Source organism: Capsella rubella, unplaced genomic scaffold, assembly GCF_000375325.1.
Source record: "Capsella rubella cultivar Monte Gargano unplaced genomic scaffold, Caprub1_0 scaffold_7, whole genome shotgun sequence".
NCBI classification, from domain to species: Eukaryota; Viridiplantae; Streptophyta; class Magnoliopsida; order Brassicales; family Brassicaceae; genus Capsella; species Capsella rubella.
In genome coordinates this window covers 10621287-10645433 of record NW_006238917.1, presented here as the reverse complement: position 1 = coordinate 10645433, position 24147 = coordinate 10621287, and the positions used below count along the sequence as shown (strand labels likewise).

The 24147-nt window shown below is 34.1% G+C and overlaps 4 protein-coding genes across 6 annotated transcripts; 3 read left to right on the top strand and 1 right to left on the bottom strand.

Moving 5' to 3' along the window:
- Window positions 1–977: 977 nt before the first annotated feature.
- LOC17880917 (disease resistance protein RML1A) lies at window positions 978–9307 on the bottom strand. 3 transcript variants are annotated; one of them, XM_023779860.1, is made up of 6 exons: window positions 8875–9307; window positions 8641–8765; window positions 3951–4412; window positions 2746–3841; window positions 2345–2641; window positions 978–2258 (listed from the first exon to the last, which is right to left on the bottom strand). In XM_023779860.1, exons 1-6 carry the CDS (start codon window positions 8977–8979, stop codon window positions 978–980), a joined length of 3366 nt encoding a protein of 1121 aa, XP_023635628.1. In that variant the 5' UTR covers window positions 8980–9307. The 3 variants fall into 3 exon arrangements, with proteins under 3 accessions (XP_023635628.1, XP_023635629.1, XP_006284652.1); XM_023779861.1 differs by lacking the exons at window positions 978–2258; window positions 2345–2641; window positions 2746–3841; window positions 3951–4412 and adding exons at window positions 7288–7769; window positions 7825–7909; window positions 7996–8023; window positions 8431–8500 and having other exon boundaries at window positions 8665–8765; window positions 8875–9269; XM_006284590.2 differs by lacking the exons at window positions 978–2258; window positions 2345–2641; window positions 2746–3841; window positions 3951–4412 and adding exons at window positions 7288–7768; window positions 7855–7909; window positions 7996–8023; window positions 8431–8500 and having other exon boundaries at window positions 8665–8765; window positions 8875–9246.
- Window positions 6211–7141, top strand: LOC17878981. Its single transcript, XM_006284435.2, has one exon. It carries the CDS (start codon window positions 6298–6300, stop codon window positions 6961–6963), a length of 666 nt encoding a protein of 221 aa, XP_006284497.1. The 5' UTR covers window positions 6211–6297; the 3' UTR covers window positions 6964–7141.
- Window positions 9308–12571: 3264 nt separating the features above from the next.
- Window positions 12572–14832, top strand: LOC17880763 (protein ACCELERATED CELL DEATH 6). Its single transcript, XM_023779078.1, has 3 exons — window positions 12572–13415; window positions 13539–14068; window positions 14136–14832. The coding sequence occupies exons 1-3, from the start codon at window positions 12572–12574 to the stop codon at window positions 14784–14786; spliced, it is 2025 nt and encodes a 674-aa protein (XP_023634846.1). The 3' UTR covers window positions 14787–14832.
- A 5542-nt stretch (window positions 14833–20374) lies between these two features.
- On the top strand, window positions 20375–22190 carry LOC17880556 (protein ACCELERATED CELL DEATH 6). Its single transcript, XM_023779402.1, has 3 exons — window positions 20375–21200; window positions 21335–21864; window positions 21938–22190. Exons 1-3 carry the CDS (start codon window positions 20375–20377, stop codon window positions 22094–22096), a joined length of 1515 nt encoding a protein of 504 aa, XP_023635170.1. The 3' UTR covers window positions 22097–22190.
- The last annotated feature ends 1957 nt before the right edge of the window (window positions 22191–24147 follow it).

The following is a 24147-nucleotide window of genomic DNA, read 5'->3' as shown; positions in this document are numbered from 1 at the left end:
TAAGTATGTCATACAATTTATGTGCATAAACATAAAATGCATGTTTATCTCAAATATTTTAGAAACTAAAAAAAACTATAGAAACTATAGTCACTACTGCTGCAATGCACATGGATCCATACGAAACTTTGTCCCACAGGCTACTTGGCTCCACTTCTTAACAAATAATTTACTAGCTTATATCCACCGTTCAAGAGCGAGTAGATGAAAATTTAAGAGGATGCATGATTCAAGATAGTTTTCATGATTAGTTTCTAAATTTTGTTTTCATTCCTCTATTTTTATAACATGCAAACCGTTTAAGTAAAAGCGGCATTAGTTGTAAAAACCGATTTTTCTAATAAATTTTACATTTTATTCAAAAACATAATATATAATAATAATAATAATAATAATAATAATAATATTATTAATAATAATAATAATAATAATAATAATAATAATAATAATAATAATAATAATAATAATATACTTCTTGATCGAAAATCGAAATATCAATCCGAATTTGAGCGAGATTTTAACAAGTAATATACTAATTATCCAATTTTATTATGCATCAGTAATTGAAGATGACCAGAAAAATTTGTGTAATAAACTTAACGCCGAGAATAAAACCAAACTTGTAAGCCAATATAGTTACAGTTTATCAGATTAACGTCCAAGACAAACATCAAGTAAACCTGATCTTATTCAAAACATATATAAACGTAAAAGATATGTTAAAAAAAGAAAAGAGATCAAGAACGAAACACTAAAGAAGGGAAAGAGCGGATAAACTTTCAATTCATCAAAATTTATAAATAAAAATTTTCTAAAACCCCATAAGAAGGGTTAACCTTTGGAGATGCCCTAAAGCAACTCATGGAGATGAGGAAGAATATATATGAAAAATTCTTTTTATTTTATTTTAATTGTTGTTCTAATCTTTGATTATTGTATTTACTATAGAACAACCAGAAAATAAACATAAATAAATGCTATTTCCTACGTAGCCAACTCCAAAAACCCTTACGTTTGCGAACTTGGACATTGGCTTCTTCACACACCTTGTCTGATTTGAAGTTGCATGTATGTCTATATGTATAATGGCCATGGTCAGAAATACTTTTAGACGCATTGCTGCAGTCGCTCTTTTGTTGGATTTCTTCTCCATATATTCCAACACCACATTGAACAATCTCATAGGCGTCAGAAGGGGTGCAGCTAAATTCGAACAATATCTCACTGTCGTCCACTTCAAAACATGTATCTCTGTCTAGCAAGTCATTGTGAAATAAGCAAAGATGTTCTGATTTTGTTCCAGGGGACTGTTCAGGTAAGCTAAAACAATGATAAACTTCGTTGATAACGTCACCATTTTTGCTTTTGAGACGACACGTTAAACTGATTAGCCTTCTCCCCGTAGTGATCAACCCGGTAGGGGAAATCACAATGCAAGCTTTAAATGTTGAGGATGCAGTAAAATGACTACCTCTCTCTGGATGGATTGTCAAGAAATTTCCTTTAGCTTGGTGATTGAACGTTTCAGGCACTTCTCTTCCTGGTAAAACTCTCAACCCTGAAAAGAAGGATTGTTGGATAATATCTCTTCTTGCTTCTTGGTTCAGTTTGAAGCAATTGGTGAAATTGTAGTTCACATGTGAACTGAAGCTTGTTGCACAAGTAACACTTTCGAGTGATTCACAATCACATGCATTTAACGACCTGAGCGAAAGAGGAAGTTGTGGTAGCGATTTAAGTTTTATACAGCCTCCTATATGAAGGAATCCTAGTGCATGAAGATCTTTGATCCAGTCTGGAATCTTCTCAATACCCGTACACCTTAGGTCTAGATACGTTAGACTTTGAGGGAGTTGTGTTAATACCTTAAAGTTTCCACTACCTCTTATAAGAAGAGTCGTAAGACGAGTGCAAAGCATTATTGATGTTGGCAGTTCTTCTACTACTGTGTCATCTATAACGAGTCTTGAGATGTGCTTAGATATACCTGGAAGACTTTTCAATTGTGAGCATCCATACATGTTGACGAAGTCAAGAGATGCCATGTTGATGAGAGTTGGAACAACTTCTAGCTTTGTGCAGTTGTGTATTATCAACGTTTGTAGTTTTCGAAGTTCTGAAAAAGAGGAAGGGATCTCTACCAAACTCTTGCAATGGCTCATTTCCAAGCTCTCGAGATTTGTAGCGTTTGAAAGATCTGGAAGTTCCTTTAAGTAAGAGGATCGTGTCAAATCCATTTTCTTGAGATTTGTGAGTGGCTGAGTGATAAAACACAAGCAAGGAAAAAACATCAGAACACAATGAGTAAAAAGTAACATATTCAAATATAAGAAAATAATGTAACCTGTGTTCCTTGCCAAAGCTTCTCAAGATGGCTCTCTTGTAGATCAAGTTCTACAAGATATTCCGGATGAAATGTAGTAGGAAGAGGATTTCTTGGGTATGCCTCCCAGCGTAGTAACCTTAGATGAGGTGGAAACTCCAAGTCCTCAGGTATGTCCACTCGATCATTTATAACATTTCTTGTATTATAAATACTTAGGAATCGAAGATTGCGCATTCTTTTGAAAGCTGCCTCACTTATAAAAACTTTGTTGATTTGAGATGTATCAAGGGATATGCCTAAAGTAGCTCTTGTATCCTAAAAGACACTCCAAATGAAGAATTTGTTAGCATAACACAACAGATAATGCTTTTTACATTCACCAAAGAATAACTTAAACTGAAGGAAAAAAAAAAACTTACTGTATCATTCTCTAAGGCATAACAAATCTCATGAGCATCTATTAAGATGTGCCGTTTCCAAGGCTCTTGTCTTTTAATTGCTTGTCTACCCACTTGCTGTAGCAACTTGTGCATTACTATTTCCCCACTGCTAGATTTATATATGAGTGATTTGTTGGTTAGGATTTTCAAACCGTTTTTGACATCGAAGTAACTGTCAGCGAGCATTGCCATCACACAATCATCTTTGTGGTAGTTGAAAAAGATCGCAATGTGGAGATATAGAGCTTGTTCTTCTTCATGTAAACTATCATACCCAACTCTAAGTGCTCCCTCGATATTTCGATCAATGCTATTTTCTAGCCGGTCTAATAGAGCTTCCCACTCATCCTCCCCCTTCCCACGTAAAGATGACCCCATGACACGTAAACCCAATGGAAGGTTATCAAAAATACTTGTTACTCTTTCTGTAAGTTTTGTAAAACCATCAGGAGGAGAGCTTTTCCTAAAAGCATATAAACAAAAGATCTCAAGAGCATTGTCTATAGATGGAAAACCCACATGGTAAGTATTGTTGATACCATGTTGCCTCAAAATCTCTTGATCTTCCGTGGTCACAACGATCCTACTTCCAGGTCCAAACCAACTAGTCTCATTAGCCAAAGCCTCTAGTTGCTTTAGATCATTCACATCATCAAGAATGATAAGCACCTTTTGGTCACATAGCCTTTCTTGTATAGCACCTAAATGGTGTACCATCATACCGTTTTGGTTTAAAATATTTGAAAGTAGCTGCTCTTGTAAACGCAGTTTCAAACCATACTCGTCAAGACAACTACTATAGCTTCCCCTAAGATTCTCCACAAAACAACTAAGCTGGAAACTACTAGAAAGTATACTATGTAAAGCTCTAGCAATGGTAGTCTTACCAATGCCTGCAGGGCCACATATTCCAACTATCATAGCTCCATCCTCATAATCTAAATCTAACAAATACTTCATTTCCTCCAAGTGTGCTTCAAGTCCAACCATATCGTCAAAATCTCTAGAGATTGTAGTGTTTAGTTTGTTTGAAATATCTCTAGTAATCTTTTCAATCATATTTGATTCATTGTCCCTAACAAGTGAGAAAAATAAAACAAAAATTGATATGAGAATAATTTCAAGAAAGTATAACAATCCTAAATTAATTAAAAGAATTAAAAAAAAAAAAAAAACAGACAAACCAGTTTTGAAAGTGTTCTCCAGCTATGTTTCCCACATGGTTCAAAGCTTGACTCCATCTTCGCTTCTTCTCTTTGTTACTTCGGGAACACGTTTCAGAGAAAGCCATCCCAAACTCTCCTGTCTGTTTCCGCACATCAGATGGATCTACTCCGTAGAAGACTGTCATCACGATCTGTCCCATAGCTTCTTTACACTCGATAATCTCCAACAACTCATCCAAGCACCAGCTCGAAGACGCATAGTTCTTCGATAGCAAGACGATTGAGATTCTTGATTCCCTGATGGCTTGTGTGAGAGCAGGTCCGATGGTATGGCTTCTCTCGATCCCTTGGTCATCAAACATCGTGATCCCATTGTAGTTAAACTGTTTACGTAAATGACTCAGAAATGTTTTACGGACGTTGGCTCCGTGGAAGCTTGCAAAGACGCGGTATCTCCAAGTGCGAGGCGAAGAAGAAGAAGAAGCCATGAGACAAAATAGCGAGAAAAGTTCAAGAATCAAGATCACATACACACAAATATTTCTCGATGTATACAAAGGAGAAATTGTAAAACGCTTATCCGTTATATTGACTTTTGACTTATTTAGAAAGAGAGATTTATATGGGTGATCATTTTAGTGACTAAATAGTTTGACTTTGACCATATAAATTCTAAACTATTGTAATGGAGGAACTTAATTTTATTTTGTTATTCAAAGAGTTTGCATATTAACAAATGCGTGAGCAATTATAAAATCTCTTAATTTATCGTTAGCGCAACTTTACTTGACTATCAGTACCGTTCGAGTTTATTAATTAGCGTCAATTGCAACTTTTGGACGCCCAATATTTTCCTTTTTGTCGGCTCATAAAAGAGAGATTTAAACTCATTTAGGTGTAACTTGTGAGAATTGGGATATCTATGTGACTCTTACTTAGATGAAATGCACTTTGGAAACCGAATTTGCATAGAACAATTACATGTTTTTGTTTGAGTGAGAGTAGTTTAACTTGTTGCCTAAGAAAATAATTACCCATGTTTTATCACTACGAAAAAAAAAAATGCAATCTTACCAAAAAAAAAAAAAAAAGGCAAGAACCCCTTTGGAAAGTGGAGGCTTGTAGTTTGCATAGAATAAAGATGTGCCATACATAACTTTTAATTGTTTTTCTATAATTTTCTAACAGATATTCAAATGAACATCTCAATGTTAAAAATGCTGGTGTAAACAAAATGAATTGAATTAAATTTGTTTACATTTTCTTACACAACGTTATTAACTTATTATAACTTTTTTTGTCATCCAAAATATATTAACGATGGATGAAATTACATAAGTTAGTCGAAAAAAACAGATTCCTGAAAATTAAGCCGGTATAAGAATATAAAAATCCCCTCCAAAATAATAGGTTTTAAAGAAGAAGACTATTTAGAAAATAATACAAATCAAAACCGCTAAAACTATTTTTTTTACCAATTAGATCTTAATTCTTTTCACTAGTATTTTCTTCGAATTAAAAATTGTTTTGATGTCAATGGAATCCACAAGCCTCATCCTTAAAACTAATTTTTTTACTAATTAGATCTTAATTCTTTTCAATAGTATTTTTCTCCGAATTAAAAATTGCTTTGATGTCAATGGAATCCACAAGCCTCATCCTTGAAACTAATGTAAGGCAGAAGTCATATAACTAAGAGTAGATAAATAATGTCGAAGACAAGTCTCAAAACAACAAATTGGTTGGTACATATGAGAAGGAATATAAAGCTATGGTTAATAAATTATAATCTTTTGGAATGTGCAGATAAATGCATAGTATGATTGATTGATTGGTTGTTGGTTAAAATAATAATTATTAGCTCAACAGTCCCATTCCAATAATTACACTTATTAGTCATTATCCAAATAAAAATTATGGGCCTTCCCTTGGTCGGATCTCTCACATGGGTCTCTTCACCTTCATGGAAACATTACTTTCATTTTCCATGTATCTTTTACAGAGCTTCAAAAACAACTCAGGTTCATACCATCTTTAAACACACTGTGAAGAACTTTAGTCAAAATATATATAAAATCTATATTCAGATTTATAACCTGAAGATATGCAAAACAATATGCTCTTTTTAAGCAAGAATCTAAGTTTTTATTTTCTTTTGCCATCCGGAGTAAGCTAAGAGAACTCACTTTTTGTTCCCTACTTTTTACCCAAAAGCAATGTTGTTTTAGTATTTTAATTAGGAAAATGAAAGAGCCTAGAAGGCTAGCTAGAACTAAAATATAAACCATTTCTTGACAATAATACACATTTGGCCAAACATATTTCAAGAAAAGAAAAAGAAAAAAAAAGGGTAAAGGGCTCTAGAATGGCTTCGTTGCGGCAAAAGAAGAAGCAACATCCAGCGAAGAGGGCATGGAAGAACTTCACGAACATGGTCAAGTCTAAATTTAGAGACATGGAGATCGCTTCATCGGTCAGAAACTCAACGGCTCGTGTCCTCAGGTTCATCTCTCGCCGTCTCATCGTTCCTTTCAGAACAAGGTACCTTCAAAACAATAGCTACACCACCGACAAATATCACTATAGCGGCAACGAAAGTTCTCGGCAGTTTCTCAATGCTTTCTCTCGCGATCGCACTAAACCAAAGCGTCGTCACTATGGATATGATGATGATTATTACTCTCAAATCTATCAATACCAAAGCCAAAGCCAAAGCAAACGCCAAAGCCAAAACCAAAGCCAAAGCCAAAACCAAAACCAAAGCCAAAGCCAATCACGTGGTGAGGGGACGAGTGGGAGCAAAGAGAGAGTTGTTGGGAAAAAGGAGGAGAAAAAAGAAGAAGACGAAGAAGGGATGCCGGAGATTGCTGATTCAATGGAAGATGCTTGGAGGAGAGTGGTGGCTGCGTCGCCGCATTTGCAGGTTGACGAGAGAGCCGACGAGTTCATCTACAAGTTTAGAGAAAGTATGAAGATGGAGAAAGAGAGGTCGTTTCTTGAATTCCAAGAAAGGTTAAAACGAAGTGCTTGAATTTGATCACACTCTTCCTGATTGTGTTTTCATTTTCTTCTTTAAATTTTCTATAAGAACTTTGTTTTCTCATTCTTTCTTCATTGTTTAAAAATTTTGGTGAATTCTCAAAAATGGTAACAAACTTTTTCACGTCATTTTTTTTTCCATGTAATGTGAATACATATGGTTCACCACTCTTGTTTTTTTTGTGAATGTATGAACATTCTTTTCTTCATAGATCATTTCATTACAATATAATATTTTTATTTTGGCAATTATTTTTATAATTCATATTAGAAAAGTAATATAGAAAGAAGCAAGAAAAGAGAAAGTACAACTAAGTTTGGACCCAGAAGAACAAATTCTATTTTAAGCTTCAATCAGAAATGATGAATCATGATGATACATGCCAACCAATTCCACTCTTACACATTCTTACAACTGCTTTCTTTCATCCATATTGTAATTGAAAAGGTGACTATAAACTGATATGATCATGTAGTTTTTCACCTTTTCTAGACACTGATTAAAATATTTGATAAAGCCCTCACTGCAACCTCATAATAATGGATGATGTAAAGCTGGCACATTAGTTCCTACTTCCTAGACTTACTTCGATCGGTTCTGTTCTGTTCTAGGATGCAAAAGAAAGGTTACACGCGGGATTTGTTTCTTACTGTGTCAAACGTCTTACATGAGTGTGCCATGCCCATACATATTCAAGTCCGGATCATCTTCATCTTCATAATCTGGTTCTGTAGATGGTCTGCTTCTCTTTGCCTCTCTGGCTATCGATTGTCCTCTCCCTTTCTTTGGCTTTCCCCTATAATTTCATTACATTGGTCAAACCAAAATCATGTATAGGACGGGTCAGGTCTAAACGAGGTAAAGGAAGGTTGGGAAACTAACTGTGCCGTCGACAAACCACCCTTTGATCGCCCTGGCCCCAATTCAGCTCTTCCATCTATATAATTCAGAGATAAAGCATGTAATAAACTGATTCATAATAGGCAAAAGTGAATTCAGCATAGGTGTAGCTGCAGGGCCTACCTTCTCTTCCAACACCAAGCTCTTCCGCCTGAATACAGACCAGGGTAGATCAACATACAAGTCTTAAAACTGCGGTTAACTCTAAGCTACCACTTGAAAACAAACACCTTTTTCACTAAAGAAGGCCAACCGACTTTCGAATAAAGAAGACAGAGTAATAAACTAACAAATGACAGTCGCAAGACAAAGACACAAAGGCATTTCACAGAACTCTAGCTCTTTCACATCATTGATTCATCTTTTACACTAGTTTGAATCTGCTTAGAGAAATCAGCCATTTAGTAATCAACCATATCTTAAGAAACTGTATTCTCAACCCAAACTACGTACTATAAAGGAAACAATTGGTTCTTTTGGCAGTGATTCGATCTCCCGCAAAAACAAGTGAAACAAGAAAAACCGTCTTTGCATCGAGAGAAAGTGAAAGAAACATACAGCAGGTGAAGTGACTGAGGACAATGAGAAGACTCTGTCTTCAGGCTGAAACTTCCTTGACCTCTTAGCACTGTAAAATGGGTTCATACCAAAACCAATCACTCTCTTTCCTCCACACAATAAACATACTAAACGCTGAGAAGTTACTACATTCTCTAAAGCAAAAGCAATCAATTTCAATAAACAGAATCAAATTTTCTACAAAATCAAAGAGAATGAGAGAGAGAGAGAGACCTAGCACTACTCTTGGAAGAAGACAAAAACCCTTCAAACCCTTTTAGAGCATTTCCTATATGGCTCGATTCTTGAAGATAGCTTGTCTCCAATTCATAAACCTATAAAGATTAGAAAATAAAAGAACCCAAGATTTGAGTATGGTCGATTCAACATTTGCGCGGTGCTAATTGAATCGAATAAACTCTAGAACATACAAATTCCCCTAACCTGTTTCTCGATGCTCCGTAACTCTTGGCGAAGCTTCTCTCGCTTGTTCAAAAGGGAAGTGAGCATCGTACCAGGATCCGTCGCACTCTTTTGCCCTAACGACATCTCTGGGAGCCACGAGATGGGGCTTTTGCTGTAATTCGACGCCTGATTTGAATCGACGATTTACGAAGGAGATGAAGAATGTCTGGGAATTGCGAATTGGGTCTCCAATGTTCCCCGATTTTTTTTTGTTTTTTTCTTTTAACTTTCCCCAAAAAAAATTATTACTCAACTATAGCAATTAACCAAATCGGCTACGGCCAAAAGTGTCTGCTTTGGTAAAAAAAGAATTAGCCAAACTGTTGGGCAGTGCATAGAACAAAACAGAAAGAAACAGAAGTATAGAGTGAACTCAAAGAAGGGAATGGCTCGGATGCTTTGGAGCAGTCATAGAGCCATCCGTATATTACTTGCAGCAATATGTATGTGCTAACATTTCACTAAGCACGAGATTGTTAAGAACTTACTAGCTCGCGGAAAGCGTAGGCATTAACTTAACTTATTAAGCGGATATTAGAATTTATCCCGTGGTCAACCACGGGTCAATTTACCCACATTAGATTCTCGGTTATTATATTAGAAAGTAATAATTTGTACTTGTATTATGTTAAAGCTGATTGTTTAGGTAAAAGTAATCGATTTATTTAGTTTACATAAAACACGAAATAAATGTCGAATAGTCTCTTTTTTATTGATCAGTGTATCGATGGTAAATACAGGAAACGAATCAATACACAACCAATCATGAGATGAACCCTAGTCGTGTGCTCGAGTCGATTGTTGTGGTCTCAATATTAAGTCTCTTGTCTTTCCTCCTTATTTTTTCTTGTTTTTTTCTTTTGTGAGGCCTTGTTTATTTATAAGGGATACTCAACCCTATTTATACACAATTCTTCTCATGCTTCTCTTTTAACTCTTCACATGTGCTTTTCACATAAGCTTGCACTTATCAATAGTTCGATGAATTGTTTTTTTTTTTTGAATAATCAAAGAGGTTCTGGGCCAAATCCCATACATCCCCTCAGGCCCGAAACCAAAGCATGTTATATGGTTTCGTCCCAAGCGCTACTCGAACCGGCGACCTCTAAGCTTCTGCCAGAGATCTTTACCAATTGATCTATTAGCACTTGGTGATGAATTGTTTTTACCCAACAACTTTCCCATCATTCTTCAACTTCTAATTCAAAATTTAGAGATCAGCATGATTGATTACTTGCAAGACAAACATATTTGCATGCATCATCTTTCCGCCTTGAACCAGCGTTCGCAAGGCTTAATTGGACATTGTTTTCATTTAACAACACAACGATATTCGTCGTTGGTAAAGAAATCTACTCTCAATCATATCAGTGCGTTTCTACCAGAGTTAATCGGATCAGCCGATAAGGTTTATCTAAAATGAAAAAAAAACGATTTGTTAGTAACATGTGCAAATCATTTCTTGTTACCGACTCTTAGAATAAAAAAAAAAGTCACTAGGTCGTTGTTTATAAGTTTCTTAGAATCAATGGATCGCTAGCTCGTTGTTTATAAATTTTCTGCTATGTCACATTATCAGTGTTAACTAGGCCCGGACCCGCGCTACAGCGCGGGGGAAAAGTGTCAGTTTTTGTTTTTTTTTTTCTGAATTACGTAAACTTTTAACTGTTAAAATGGATTGTTGGTGTTGAATTTGGCAAGTATGAGAATATGTTCTATCGTGTATGTGTACTTTGTCACGTATGCTAGGTTCAGATCCGCGCTACAACGCGAAAGAATATTTTCAGGTTTATTTTATTTTAACGTGTTTTGTCGTATGTGTTATTATTTCGTTCATTTTAGTATCAACAATTATTATTTCGAAACGTATATTTGGTTTCAATTCTTTGAGAAAAGTGTGTTTTCGGAAATTAAATATAATATTTTTATAAACTAAATAAAAGAATGTTTACTAAACAAATTGTATACTCACAATGTATACTCAGAATGTTTACAACCAATCAGGAAAAACCCGTGTATTTTTAAAAAAATCATGAAAATATATGATATTGAAAAATCATGAAAATCATGTATATACATGTATCACACAAGAACATATGAGTTTGAAAGATTTGTATATACTTGTATCCTATTAAAATAAAATAAAAATATTAATATACTTCATATTGAATAAGAGACCATAATATTCTTGTTATTCACATATTAAAATATTTAGAACATTTTAAGGAAAATTCAGAATTTCAGGTAATTTATTTAAACTAACTTATGGAATATATTCTTTATGACTGATTTTTTATTAGTAGTGATTCGATGATTAATAATTACAAAGATAAAATATTGTTATTAAAGTATTTTTAGTTAATTATAATAATTATCCTAAAATTTAATTATTTTTTTTGTATCCAAAATATTTCGTATTACTCATTGAAATATATTAATGATTGTCAAATTTCTGTTTTTTTTCAAAATTCAAATATAACCATTTTTAGATATATATGGATCTCTATAATTTCGCATTAATTATGCTAATGATAAAATATAATTCTTTTTTTTATAGGTAATTCAAATTGATAAAGATTGGAATAATTTTGAAACCTCTTTTCATATACTATTTTTTTCTTCTGATTAAAATCTTTCATTTAACATATTAGGAAATATAAAAAATAATAATAAAGATTTAATATATATAAAATCTTTCGGTTTTTATAAAATCTTTAATAAAATCTTTCATTTTTATAGCCATATATATTCAAATTTTATTTTTCGAAACATTTAACTAATTAACATTTTTATTGATTATATTACCATTATTTATGTATTTTAGATGCATTTTTATATTTGTTATACCAAATATTTTTAAATTATATTTTTCTATATATCAAATATTTAAACTTATAAAAAATTATAATTTTTTTTTGTTTTTTCATATAAGAAATTAATATAATAATTAGAATATTTTTAAAATATTGAGATCTTTATATTCATAAACAAATTTTCCTTATAAGACATATTTTTATTTAGCATTAATATAGTTTCCTAAATGATAGGAATCTGGTGTATATTATTAAAATATTTGAAAAATATTTAACAAAAAATTTGGCAAGTATCCGATTGAAAATTTAACCCGGAATTTTTTGAAAAACCCGACCCGAATACCTTGTGTACTTCTCTTTTACTATAGTAGGGATTAATAACACCGTATTATATTTGGAGACCAGAGCATCTTCGCTTATTATTTTGTAGGTTTGGGTAGTTGGGCTACAGGATCATGGTTGCCACATTATCCATTCCCAGCAAAATACAAATTTAGACTTTATTAGGAGACGACTTCAATCAAAGTCTTTAATTTACAACTTGATGAGTTAGTAAACCGGGTCATTTTTAATCTTTGTCTTGAATATTTCTCCTAATTATTTCTGACTAAAGAAAGTGTTTCCCTTAATTAATGGGAGACCACCATTATGAACATGGAGACATTAACGACATTTTAATATTAATTGGACAAACACTTACTGTCTCAATCTCGTCAACCTTTAGCAAGTCCTCTTGCATTACGGATCTTCTTCTTCCACTTGGTAAGTCTTTCTCCGCTCCCTCTTCAGGCAATGGTTGACTTTTTTTTTTTGTAGTCGGCGAACTTAGTAACTTAAATCTGTGTGATGATTTCAGGTTTGCGATGGACAGTTCTGAAGCAGATCTAGGTAGATTGGAGGCACAAATATCATCCGATGCGTCTTATGATCAACGAAAAGGAACATACCTTCCCATGAACATACTTGGTTCACAAGATTTCTCTCAAATTGGAGAAGACACGGCAGACACGGAACTTGTGCCAGAGTTCCTTACTAACCTTCGATTGTCGGATCTTTTCGCTCTCCCTGGTGAATATATTAAGATGACTCCGGAGATTTTCAGTGGAATAAGTGATGGGAACAAAGAATGTCTAAAGAAGTTGATAAGAGATGAAACGCCAATGTCATTGGCACGTCTCAGGAGCAGTAAAGGAGATTCAATTCTTCATCTTGCTGTTACATGGGGTCATCTAGAACTAGTGAAGGATATTGTCTCTCAATGTCCTAGCCTTCTATTGGAGCCAAACTCGAGCGGTCAAACACCACTTCATGTGGCGGCTTATGAAGGTCATACCGCTGTTGTTGAGGCTTTTGTTGCGTTGGTAACATTTGCTTCCGATAGACTATGTAATGAAGAGAGTGAGAGACTGAATCCATATATTCTCAAGGACGAAGATGGAAATACTGCTCTGCACTTGGCGATTGAAGGAAGGTATTTGGAGATGGCTACGTATCTGGTGAACGCGAACCATGATGCTCCTTTCCTTGGAAATAATGAGGGATTATCTTCCTTGTTTATGGCAGTAGCTCGTGGAGATGTATCCCTTGTGAAAGCAATTTTGAAAACTACTGGCAACGAGAACCTTGAAGGGAAGAAGTTTAACTTATATTCGAAGTTACAAGGGAAAAAATATCTTGCACATGCTGCTTTGATGGCCAAGAATAAAGGTTTGTTTTTCGCTTTAACCAGTAGCAGCTGCTTTTAGTCTGTTCCAATTATGTAAAACCAGTTTGTAAAAATTGTAAAGTCTACCTATGTATACTAATTGTTGTTCCCAAATCTTTGAACAGATGGCCTTGATTTTATTCTTGATGAATATCCAAGTCTTGTGGACGAGCGAGATGACTCTGGTATGACTTGTCTTGCACTCGGAGCATATGTAGGGTATTATGAAGGAGTATGCAACCTCTTACATCGGTCAAAGAAGAGTGTTTATGTCTGCGACCAAGATGGTTCTTTTCCAATTCATAGGGCTGCAAAGGAAGGTCATCAAGAAATTGTTGAAGAGTTTATAAAGCAGTGTCCAGATGCAAAACACCTACTTAACAAACTTGGTCAGAACGTTCTCCACGTTGCAGCAAAAAACGGAAAACATCGGGTTGCAAAATTGTTGATGGATAATGAAGATACGGAACATCTGGGTATTGGACAAGATGTGGACGGTAATACACCTTTGCACCTTGCCGTCATGAAGTGGCACTATAGATCCATCACTTTGCTTGCTAAGGGTACCAAGATACTGAAATTACGAAACAAAAGCGGCTTAACAGCTAGGGATATTGCTGAGTCAGAGCTGAAACCCAACTACATCTTTCAGGAGGTATGTCTTACAACACATTTGATCCAAAATATATGATTTACAACTTGACCCATTTTTTGGATTACAGAGGTGGACACTGGCGCTCTTGTTATACACTATTCACACAAGGGGTTTTGAATCTGTGGACTCATTAACAAGACCGGCAGAGCCACTAGACCCTAAGAATAACAGAGATTACGTCAACACGCTTCTACTGGTTGCGGCTCTTGTAGCCACAATGACGTTTGCTGCAGGTTTTACAATACCAGGTGGGTTTAATAGCTCTGCTCCACACTTGGGCAGGGCAACTTTGGCCAAAAACCCAACTCTCTGCATTTTTCTACTTCTGGACATCTTGGCAATGCAAAGTTCCGTAGCAACAATAGGTACTCTTATTTGGGCACAGTTGGGTGATCCACTACTCATCCGAAAATCTTTACATGTGGCCTTGCCCTTACTGCTTTTTTCTCTACTCTGCATGCCCTTGGCATTCCTTTTTGGCGTGCTCACTGCAGTAGGGCATGTGAAGTGGCTTTTGATAGTCATTTGCATTATATCCGTTTTATTCTTCCTTTGGGCGATCTTTATCCTTGGGCCTCACGTCATGCTTCAGCGGCCATACGTTTCTCCCAAGTATGCTGGTTACTTTCTCGTGACTTTTATGCAATATAAAGAGATTTTTAGCAATTTTGTGACTTTGATACATTTTATATTTTGTTGTGGTTGTTTAAGTTTTTAGACTATATATTTAAAGGCTTGCTTCGTATCATCGTATGCATAAAGCATCAACGGTTTCTTGTTTTTTTTTTTTTTGGTAAAAGGTTACAAAGCATCAAAATTATATTGATCAAAGTAGATTTTTGTTCTTTTCAAGCAACAGAGCTACAATATATGTAGTTTTCACTATGGTCCGATTCCCTTGATGGCTTGATCCACCAGCAGCCCTCACTCATTCATATTTTAGTAAGACTTGGATTCATGGCTTTGGTTTGTACAACTCGTTTAGTCTTTTCTTTGTTGATTCAATCTTACACACGTACAAAACAATGCATAACATTCATTGGTGGTCAAATATAACACCTTGGTTCCCTGTATTCAAGAATACGATCTATACAGCCTATTTCAAAGTCCAACAGCCCCAACTCCATCATGTGACTTTCCTATTATGATCACTTTCCTAGCTAGCTGGATAAGAGGACCTAGGCAAGTCCAGTTCTCACTCCAAAAGTTGCAAGATGTACCTGATCCCACTTCACATATGATAAACGGACTATTTGTCTGTGAAGCTGGTTATAATAAGGATCTATTTTTTTTATTATTATTCTTATTATTTTCTTAATAGGGATCTATTTTGTATCTCAGTTCAGAGCCCTCTCAAGTCTGAATCATTTAGTTGTGAAAATCTACTAATTGTTGTGCGGTTTAAATTAACCACTATCCAAAGGCAATGACTCTAACCGTTGTAAGCAAGACTTTAATACTCTAATATAATTTATTTAAAGACGAAAAACTGTTATATTATTTCATGTTTGTAAAACCATAAAAAATTATTTCTTTTGATAAAATCATGAGAATAAAACCCAATATAAATGAATTTTATTTAACAAATTGTTTTGTTAAAAAAAGACAAAAACATGGAATCATCTATCTATCAATATCTTCTATAACGAGAATTTTCTAACTAAATATAATCACAAAAATTTCTATATTTAAATGGATTAATTCAGAACTACATACTCTGCTTAAAAAGAACTAAAAAAATAATCAGTTTAATTTTCATGGCATAGAATGTTAATACTTGATTTTGTCCCCCCAAAACATAAAAAGAATGGTGAAGTGTCCTTAGTTTAGTGGCAATTGATAAGTCCACTGTTGGACGGACACCATCACATCAGGGATCCAATCCCGCTCCCTACATATTTGTAGGGATTTGGCTAATGGACAGGCCAATTGTGGTTCAATGTTGACAAAAAAAAAAAAAAAAATGTTAAGACTTGATTTAGTTCAATTTAAAGGCATAGAATGTAGGTAGATGCTACATCATACAGCTTATCATATCGTATAGCGTACTACATTAATGAACTTAAATTACATCACTAACTTGTTCTTTATTAGTTTCTGCTATCTCAGTCATATCTTCTTGGTGCTATGTTATACGAGCATCTTCACGTAAAACTCGCCTCAACTTGCTCTGTCAAATTATGCTGCTAGTTTGGGTAGCTGAGCTATACAATAGGGTCATGGCTGTCACTTTCTTTAAGAAAAATACAAGTTAAGACTTTATTGGGAGACGACATTTCAATCAAAGTCTTTAATTATCTATCTTATTATTTTTGCAACCTTTTTTTGACCCCCTTGGCTTAAAATTATTTTGCCGATATTTACCCTCAACGTCTAACTAATCTATCTATTTCATTAAGGTTAATTGTGACAATAATTATTTCGGGTCGGTTCATTGTATCTATTTACAACCCGATTGGGAAAGCCGGATAGTACAATACCTCCTTAGTTAACTTTTAAACATAATATTCAATACCTCCTCCGTATACGTCGCATACATTCCTTAAATCATAAATATATTAACGTCATTTTAGGAATAAATGTATTCGCGTCATCACCAAGAATAATAATATAGATAGAAGACTCAAAATGCACCGACTCACATTGGTTTATACTATGTTAACGTAGATCATTATTTCAGCTGATCTGTAAACTAATTTTAGATATGCTAGGCCAAAGCGTTAATATTGGGAAGATGCAAATGCATAAGTTGAACAAAAACCAAAAAATAATTTTGGTTTTGCATCTATATTATTATTTTTGAAGTACAAATTTGTGACCAACTTTTTCTTTCATTGTTTGCCACATAATATCCTTATATTTAGACTATTAACTAAATGTCATTAAAGTTAATAGTGTCATTAATTATGAGAGAATTAATTTTGTTAAGATTTCACAATCCATAAATGCATGAATTATGGATTATTAGTCCAATATACAATAATAACGATTTAATATCCTTCAAAACAATTAAACAAAATTAGGTAATATTTCCCTATATTACCGTAATGAATATGACTAATTAATGATAAAAATCAATTAAAACGAATTTAAAATAAATAAGAGAGAGGAAACGTAAGCTATTAAATGCCAACTTAACAATCCAAGCAAATTTAAAATTAGATAAATACATGAAATAGAAACTAAATGATTATAATTAACGAAAATTTAGTGTGATATTTCATATCTAACTTCTGTATATACTTAACTTTAATTCTCAATATGTATATATTTTCAAAGATATTTTGTTTGCTCAATAAACCATTTTAGATACGATATCAAACATAAACATAATTCTATCATCACAAAGAAACTCTATAAATAACACGTCTAGAATAACAAAATCAAACCCAATCATACGATGCTCTTTTTTGTCTTTTCTTTTCATACTATGCTCTTTGATACACTAGCAAACAAATTTTTACTGTTCATGCAAAATCAAATCTTACAAAGTTTTGATTTTTAAATCTGTTCATGCTTCCTATTTAATATTCAAATTCAGAAAGTTTAGAATATTGATTACATATTATAATGATTATTATGTTTGATTTGTGGAAAATTTTGCAGGAATAATAAGTGTGTCAAATCCTTTGTTGCTTCTCACGTTTTATAAAATGAAAAATGGATTTGAATGATTGTCTAACTTCTTTTAACCTTCATATATAAAGATTTCTATCTAATGGTTTTGCTCTCATGTTCCAGTGTCCTCGGGAATCCATCGTTTACTTATTGATTCTTTAACAGGTATTGATGTATTGTTTCTTCACAAAAATGTATACTTTCGTAAACTATTAGAAAACGTACATATTAGAAAACATTGTCTTTTGTGCTAATATGATATTAAAGATTAGAGTGGCAAGCCTCATGTGTAGTGATTCTAAAACTATGACTAAAATTAAGTCTTACGTTTGATCTTTTATATTAGTATAATATAATGTACGTTTATGCTAATATCATAGATCTGGTGAACTGTTTGTTATTTGATAGAATGGCTTCAATATAATTGAACAGCTTATTGATTTAATTCTTAGATTAAAACACGTGAAACCTATAACTACTGTGTAATAATACCTATTGTTAAAAAAAAAAAAAATACACAAACAGTTTGAAGAAAAGCACACATGAGACATGTAATATCATCATAATAACATATTGAGTACAGTTTGCTAACAAAATATACTAAAACGTACAAAAGTTATAAAAAAATTACTTAGTATTCGCACACATCAAAATTAAAACTACATGGATTAACGAACATATTAATATTACCAAACACTCTTAATATCAACTATTTAATCACTAATTTTTTAATCATGATACTTATCAACAAAATTACAAAAAATCGGAACATTACGAAAGTGTTTTCGTTTAATCAAAAGAAAAAAATGATTCACACAAATGTACCATATTCTTCGGAAAAAATGATTTACAATTAGACCGTAGGTATATGTAAATTCTGACGTTTAAAATTCTACATTAATTACTTTTTGCAAATACAACTATATTATAATTTAGTATTATAACACTATAACGTTTATATTAATCACTAAAGAAATTCAGTAATTTTATTACACAAAATCACAAATAGTACATATAAATTTTGAAAGAAAATTTATATTATAATACTATAACATTTATATTACACAAAATCACGAATACTATATAAAAATTTTGAAAGAAAATAGACCCTGGTAGATAAAAGTACGTTTTTGTTTAACAAAAAAGAAAGCAGGAAATTCCTTTTTCACTCTAACGCTGATACCTATCTAGCTATTTTCGATATATATAAACCACAAAAGATACATTGTTCATATTGGCAATCAAAAGACTATGTTAAACGAACTTTGTATATAACTGTACGTATTTAAAAATATAACTGTTAAAATTTTACATAACAAATACACATAAAATACTGCACACCACGGGGTAAAATCTAGTTATAACTTAATGAGTTAGTAATTAATCGGGTCATATTTTAATCTATGCCTTGAGGCTTGAGCATTTCTCCTAATTGTTTTTGAGTAAAGAACGACCTTCCCTTAATCTATAGGTCATTTTAGAGAAAGACTTTTCTTTCCAATCATAATGGCTCGACATTAAAGACTTTTAATATAAATGGACGAACTTTAGTGTCTCAATCTCGATCGTCAACCTTTAGCAAATCCTCTTACATTTATCACCTTCTTCACTCACACTTGGTAAGGCTTCAAGCTTGGTTGACTTCTTTTTGTTATGGTCGGGGAAGTTATGGTTAACTTAAATCTGTATACTTTGACTTGGTAAGGCTTCAAGCTTGGTTGACTTCTTAAGTTATGGAAAAAATATATTAACCCATTTAATATTTTGAGATAAATGAGTCTAAATGGTTTTAATTTTATATAAAGTATCTATTTATTCCTTCCCTTAATCTATATATATTTTCTATAACGAGAATTTTCTTACTAAATATAATCCCACAAAATTATATAGCTAAATGGATTAAAAAACTTCAGAACTACATACTCTACTTTAAAAAGAACTAAAAAAAATCAGTTTGATTTTCATGGCATAGAATTTAAAACTTGATTTTGTCCCCCCAAAAAAAAAAAAGAATATTATTCAATTTAAAGGCATAGAATGTAGGTAGAGGCTACAGCATACAGCTTATCCTATAGTATAGCGTACTACACTAATAAACTTGCGATGAACTTAAATTACATCACTAAACATAAACTTGTTCTTTATGAGTTTCTGGTATCTCAGTTATGTTATACGAGCATCTCCACATAAAACTCGCCTCAACTTGTTCCGTCAAATTATGCTGCTAGTTTGGGTAGCTGAGCTATACAATAGGGTCATATGGCTGTCACTTTCTATACGAAAAATACAAGTTAAGACTTTATTAGGAGACGACACTTCAATCAAAGTCTTTAATTATTATAACTTAATGAGTTAGTAATTAATCGGGTCATATTTTAAGCTATGCCTTGAGGCTTGAGCATTTCTCCTAATTATTTTTGAGTAAAGAACGACCTTCCGTTAATTTATAGGTGATTAGAGAACGACTTTTCCTTCCGATCAACATGGCTCGAGACATTAAAGACTTTTAATATATATGGACGAACTTACTGTCTCAATCTCGATCGTCAACCTTTAGCAAATCCTCTTGCAATTACTCACCTTCTTCACTCACTCGGTAAGTCTTTATGCAATGGTTGAATTTTTTTTGTTTATGGTCGGGGAAGTTATGATTAACTTAAATCTGTGTGTTTAATTTCAGGTTTTGCTATGGACAGTTCAGATGCGGATCTAGATAGAATTGAGGCACAAAGCTCAACGGATGTGTCTCATGATCAAGAGAACGGAACACACTTACCCATGGACGACATACTTGGTTCACAAGACTTCTCTCAAAGCGAAGGAGATGGCGCCACGCCTCTTACGGGAGACCGTGAAGTAGTAGTGCAACGGTTACTTGCTAGATTTAGATTGTCGGATACTCTCCCTGGTGAAGATGTCGAGATGACTCCGGAGACTTTTAGTGGAATAAGTGATGGGAACAAAGAATGTATGGAGAAGTTGGTAAGGGATGAAACCCCAATTGCACGTCTCAGGAGCAGTACAGGAGATTCGATTCTTCATCTTGCTGTTACATGGGGTCATCTAGAACTAGTAAAGGATATTGTCATTCAATTTCCACGCCTTCTATTAGCCAAAAATTCAAGCGGTCAGACACCACTTCATGTGGCTGCTCATGGGGGTTATACTCCTATTGTTAAGTTTTTCGTTGCATTGGTAGCATTAGCTTCATCAAGACTGTGCACCGAAGAGATTAAGACTCTGAATCCCTTTGTTCTCAAAGACGAAGATGGAAATACAGCTCTGCACTTGGCCATTGAAGGACTTTATTTCGAGGTGGCTGCATATCTGGTGAACGCGGACAAGGATGCTCCTTTACTTGGAAATAACAAGGGAGTTTCTTCCTTGTATATGGCAGTAGAGGCTGGAAGGATATCCCTTGTGAAAACAATTTTGAAAAATGCAGGCAACTTAGATTCGAAATTGCAAGGGAGAAAACATCTTGCACATGTTGCTTTGCAGGCCGGGAGTCTAGGTTTGTTTTTTTGCTTAAACTAGTAGCAGTTTATTCAAATTATGAAAAACGAGTTTGAGACGGTAACTTCCTCCGCAAAATAGAAAAATCTTCCTATGTATACTAATTGTTGTTCCGGCCAATTGTTTGAGCAGGTATCCTTGATGTTATTCTGAATGAATACCCAACTCTTGTAGACGAGCGAGATAGTGAAGGAAGGACGTGTCTGTCCTTCGGAGTATCCATAGAGTATTATGGAGGAGTACACAAGATCTTAAACCAATCACCAAAGAGTGTTTACGTCCGCAACAGTGATGGTTCATTTCCAATCCATACGGCTGCAGAGGTTGATAACTCAATACTTGTCAGAAAAATTTTAAAACGTTGTCCAGATTCAAAGTACCTGCTTAATAAACTTGGTCAGAACGTGCTTCACATTGGAGCAATGAGTGGGAGCTACTCGGTTACAAAATTCTTGATGAATAACAAAGATACGGAACATCTTGGTGTTGGGCAAGATATGAACGGGAATACACCATTGCACCTTGCCATCATGAACTGGCACTCTCAATGCATTACTTTTCTTGCCAAGAGTAGCAAGATACTAAATTTACGGAACAAAAGCGGTTTAAGAGCTAAGGATATTGCCGAGTTAGAACTGAAACCTAACTACATCTTTCAGGAGGTATGTCTGATTCCGTTTCCATGCAACAGATTTAATTCGTTTACATATAACTGACCCATTTTTTGAATGACAGAGGTGGACATTGGCTCTCTTATTATACACTATTCACACAAGGGGTTTCGAATCTGTAGACTCATTAACAAGACCGGCAGAGCCACTAGACCCTAAGAATAACAGAGATTACGTTACGTCAACACTCTTCTACTCGTTGCTGCTCTTGTCGCCACAATGACGTTTGCTGCAGGTTTTACAATACCAGGTGGATTTAACAGCTCTGCTCCACACTTGGGCAGGGCAACCTTGGCTAATAACCCAACCCTCTTCATTTTTCTGCTACTTGACATCTTGGCAATGCAATGTTCCGTAGCAACAATAGGTACTCTTATTTGGGCACAGTTGGGTGATCCAGCACTCATCCGCTCGTCCTTACATGCGGCCTTGCCCTTACTGCTTTTTGCTCTACTCTGCATGCCCTTGGCATTCCTTTTTGGCGTGGCCACTGCAGTTGGTCATGTGAAATGGCTTTTAGTCATCATTTGCATTATATCTGTTTTATTCTTCTTTTGGGCGATCTTTGTCCTTGGACCTTACGTCATGTTACAGCGCCCATCCGTTTCTCCCGAGCTCACTGGTGAATTTCTCGTGACTTTTATGCAGTACAAAGACATCTTTGAAGTTACTCTGATGGTCATAAAGTTTATATTTTGTTTGTTTTATATGCTATTTAAATGGTTAGGGAAGGTTATTGGCAGGATGATCTTTAAATTTAAATTTTTTTAGAATTTAAGATTTTATTGTTATCAGTTTTTGGATTATTATATTTTTAATAAAGTCTTCTGTTAAGTTGAATTTTTATTGATTTTGCAATTTTATCAAACTTATTGGGAACGTGATTTCCTACATTATTTTAATCATTAACAACAACTTTCAAGATTTACTCATCCCATGTATTTTAAAGTCTATCACATGACCACTACAAAATCATTGATTTTTTACCAAAACAAAACAAACAAAAATTATTAACCAAAATAAATTTAATAGTCATATATTCATCTTTATTTTTATTAAGAAAAAAAATTATATTTATTTATCATTGCAAATTATGAGAACTATTATATAGTTATTCTACCATAGTCGTGAAATGGCTTTTAGTCGTCATTTGCATTATATCTGGTTTATTCTTCTTTGTGGCGATCTTTGTCTTCGGCCCTCACGTCATGCTAAAGCGGTCATACATTTCTCCCAAGTACAGTGGTAAATTTCTCGTGACTTTTATGCGGTTTAAAGACATGTTTGAGTTTTCTGTGGAAGTGGTAAAGCGTTTATTTTGTTATACTTTGTAGCCTATTTAAAGGCATGGTTTGTATTTTTGTATTTGGTTTAGTGGATACAGATTTGCTTGTTTCTCAAATTCTAACCTTATTCAAGAAATTTAGATGAGGTGCGGATTGTTTCTTTTGTATTCTGATCGATTCCATTTCCCTTGAGCCACCAGCAGCTAGCTAGCTCTCTCATTCATAATTCAATATGATATGGATTAATCACTATGGTCTGTACAACTCGCATAGGTTTTTTTTTCTTCTTATTGACTCAGTTCAATCTCACACACGTAAAGATCAATGCATAGAACATTCTTTAGTAGTCAAACGTAACACATTTTCCGGATTCATGAACACGACATATACCGCTTATTTCAAAGTCCAACAGCCCCAACTCACCATGTCACTTTCCTATTATGACCACTTGATTAAATATATACCATCTATGGTCTATGGAACCTGAGACTAATAGGGGTTATGGGTAAGAATTAATGCGAGACGGTTCTCTAGGTAGATGAACTTCCAATGTTCTTGATCAATTGACTTTTCAAATCTGGAACAACTTTACTGACGTGATGTTGGGAGAAATGGTAACTAGGACGTTGCTTGGAACACACAAGTGGATAGAGAGAACTTGCAAAACCACCATCTCAAGCCAGTGGCGGATGCAGAAGTCATTTTTGCATGGGCGGGGCACAGTCTAAAGAAATTGGAATTTTTTTTTCTTTTTTTTGTTAGATATACATATACTACAACATTTAAATCTACAAGAATTATGAAAATGAGTAAGGGCAGATGCTCCCTCAAATTATGTTGCTGGTTTGGGTAGTTGGCTGTTGGGCTACAACAGTAAAACCGTAATTTATAGATAGATGATAAAACCCAATCCGGAAGCTTACCGCAAGCTCGGATATCTAAATAAAAGTAACACCAAAGATAAAGAGATAAATCATGAAGAGAAACG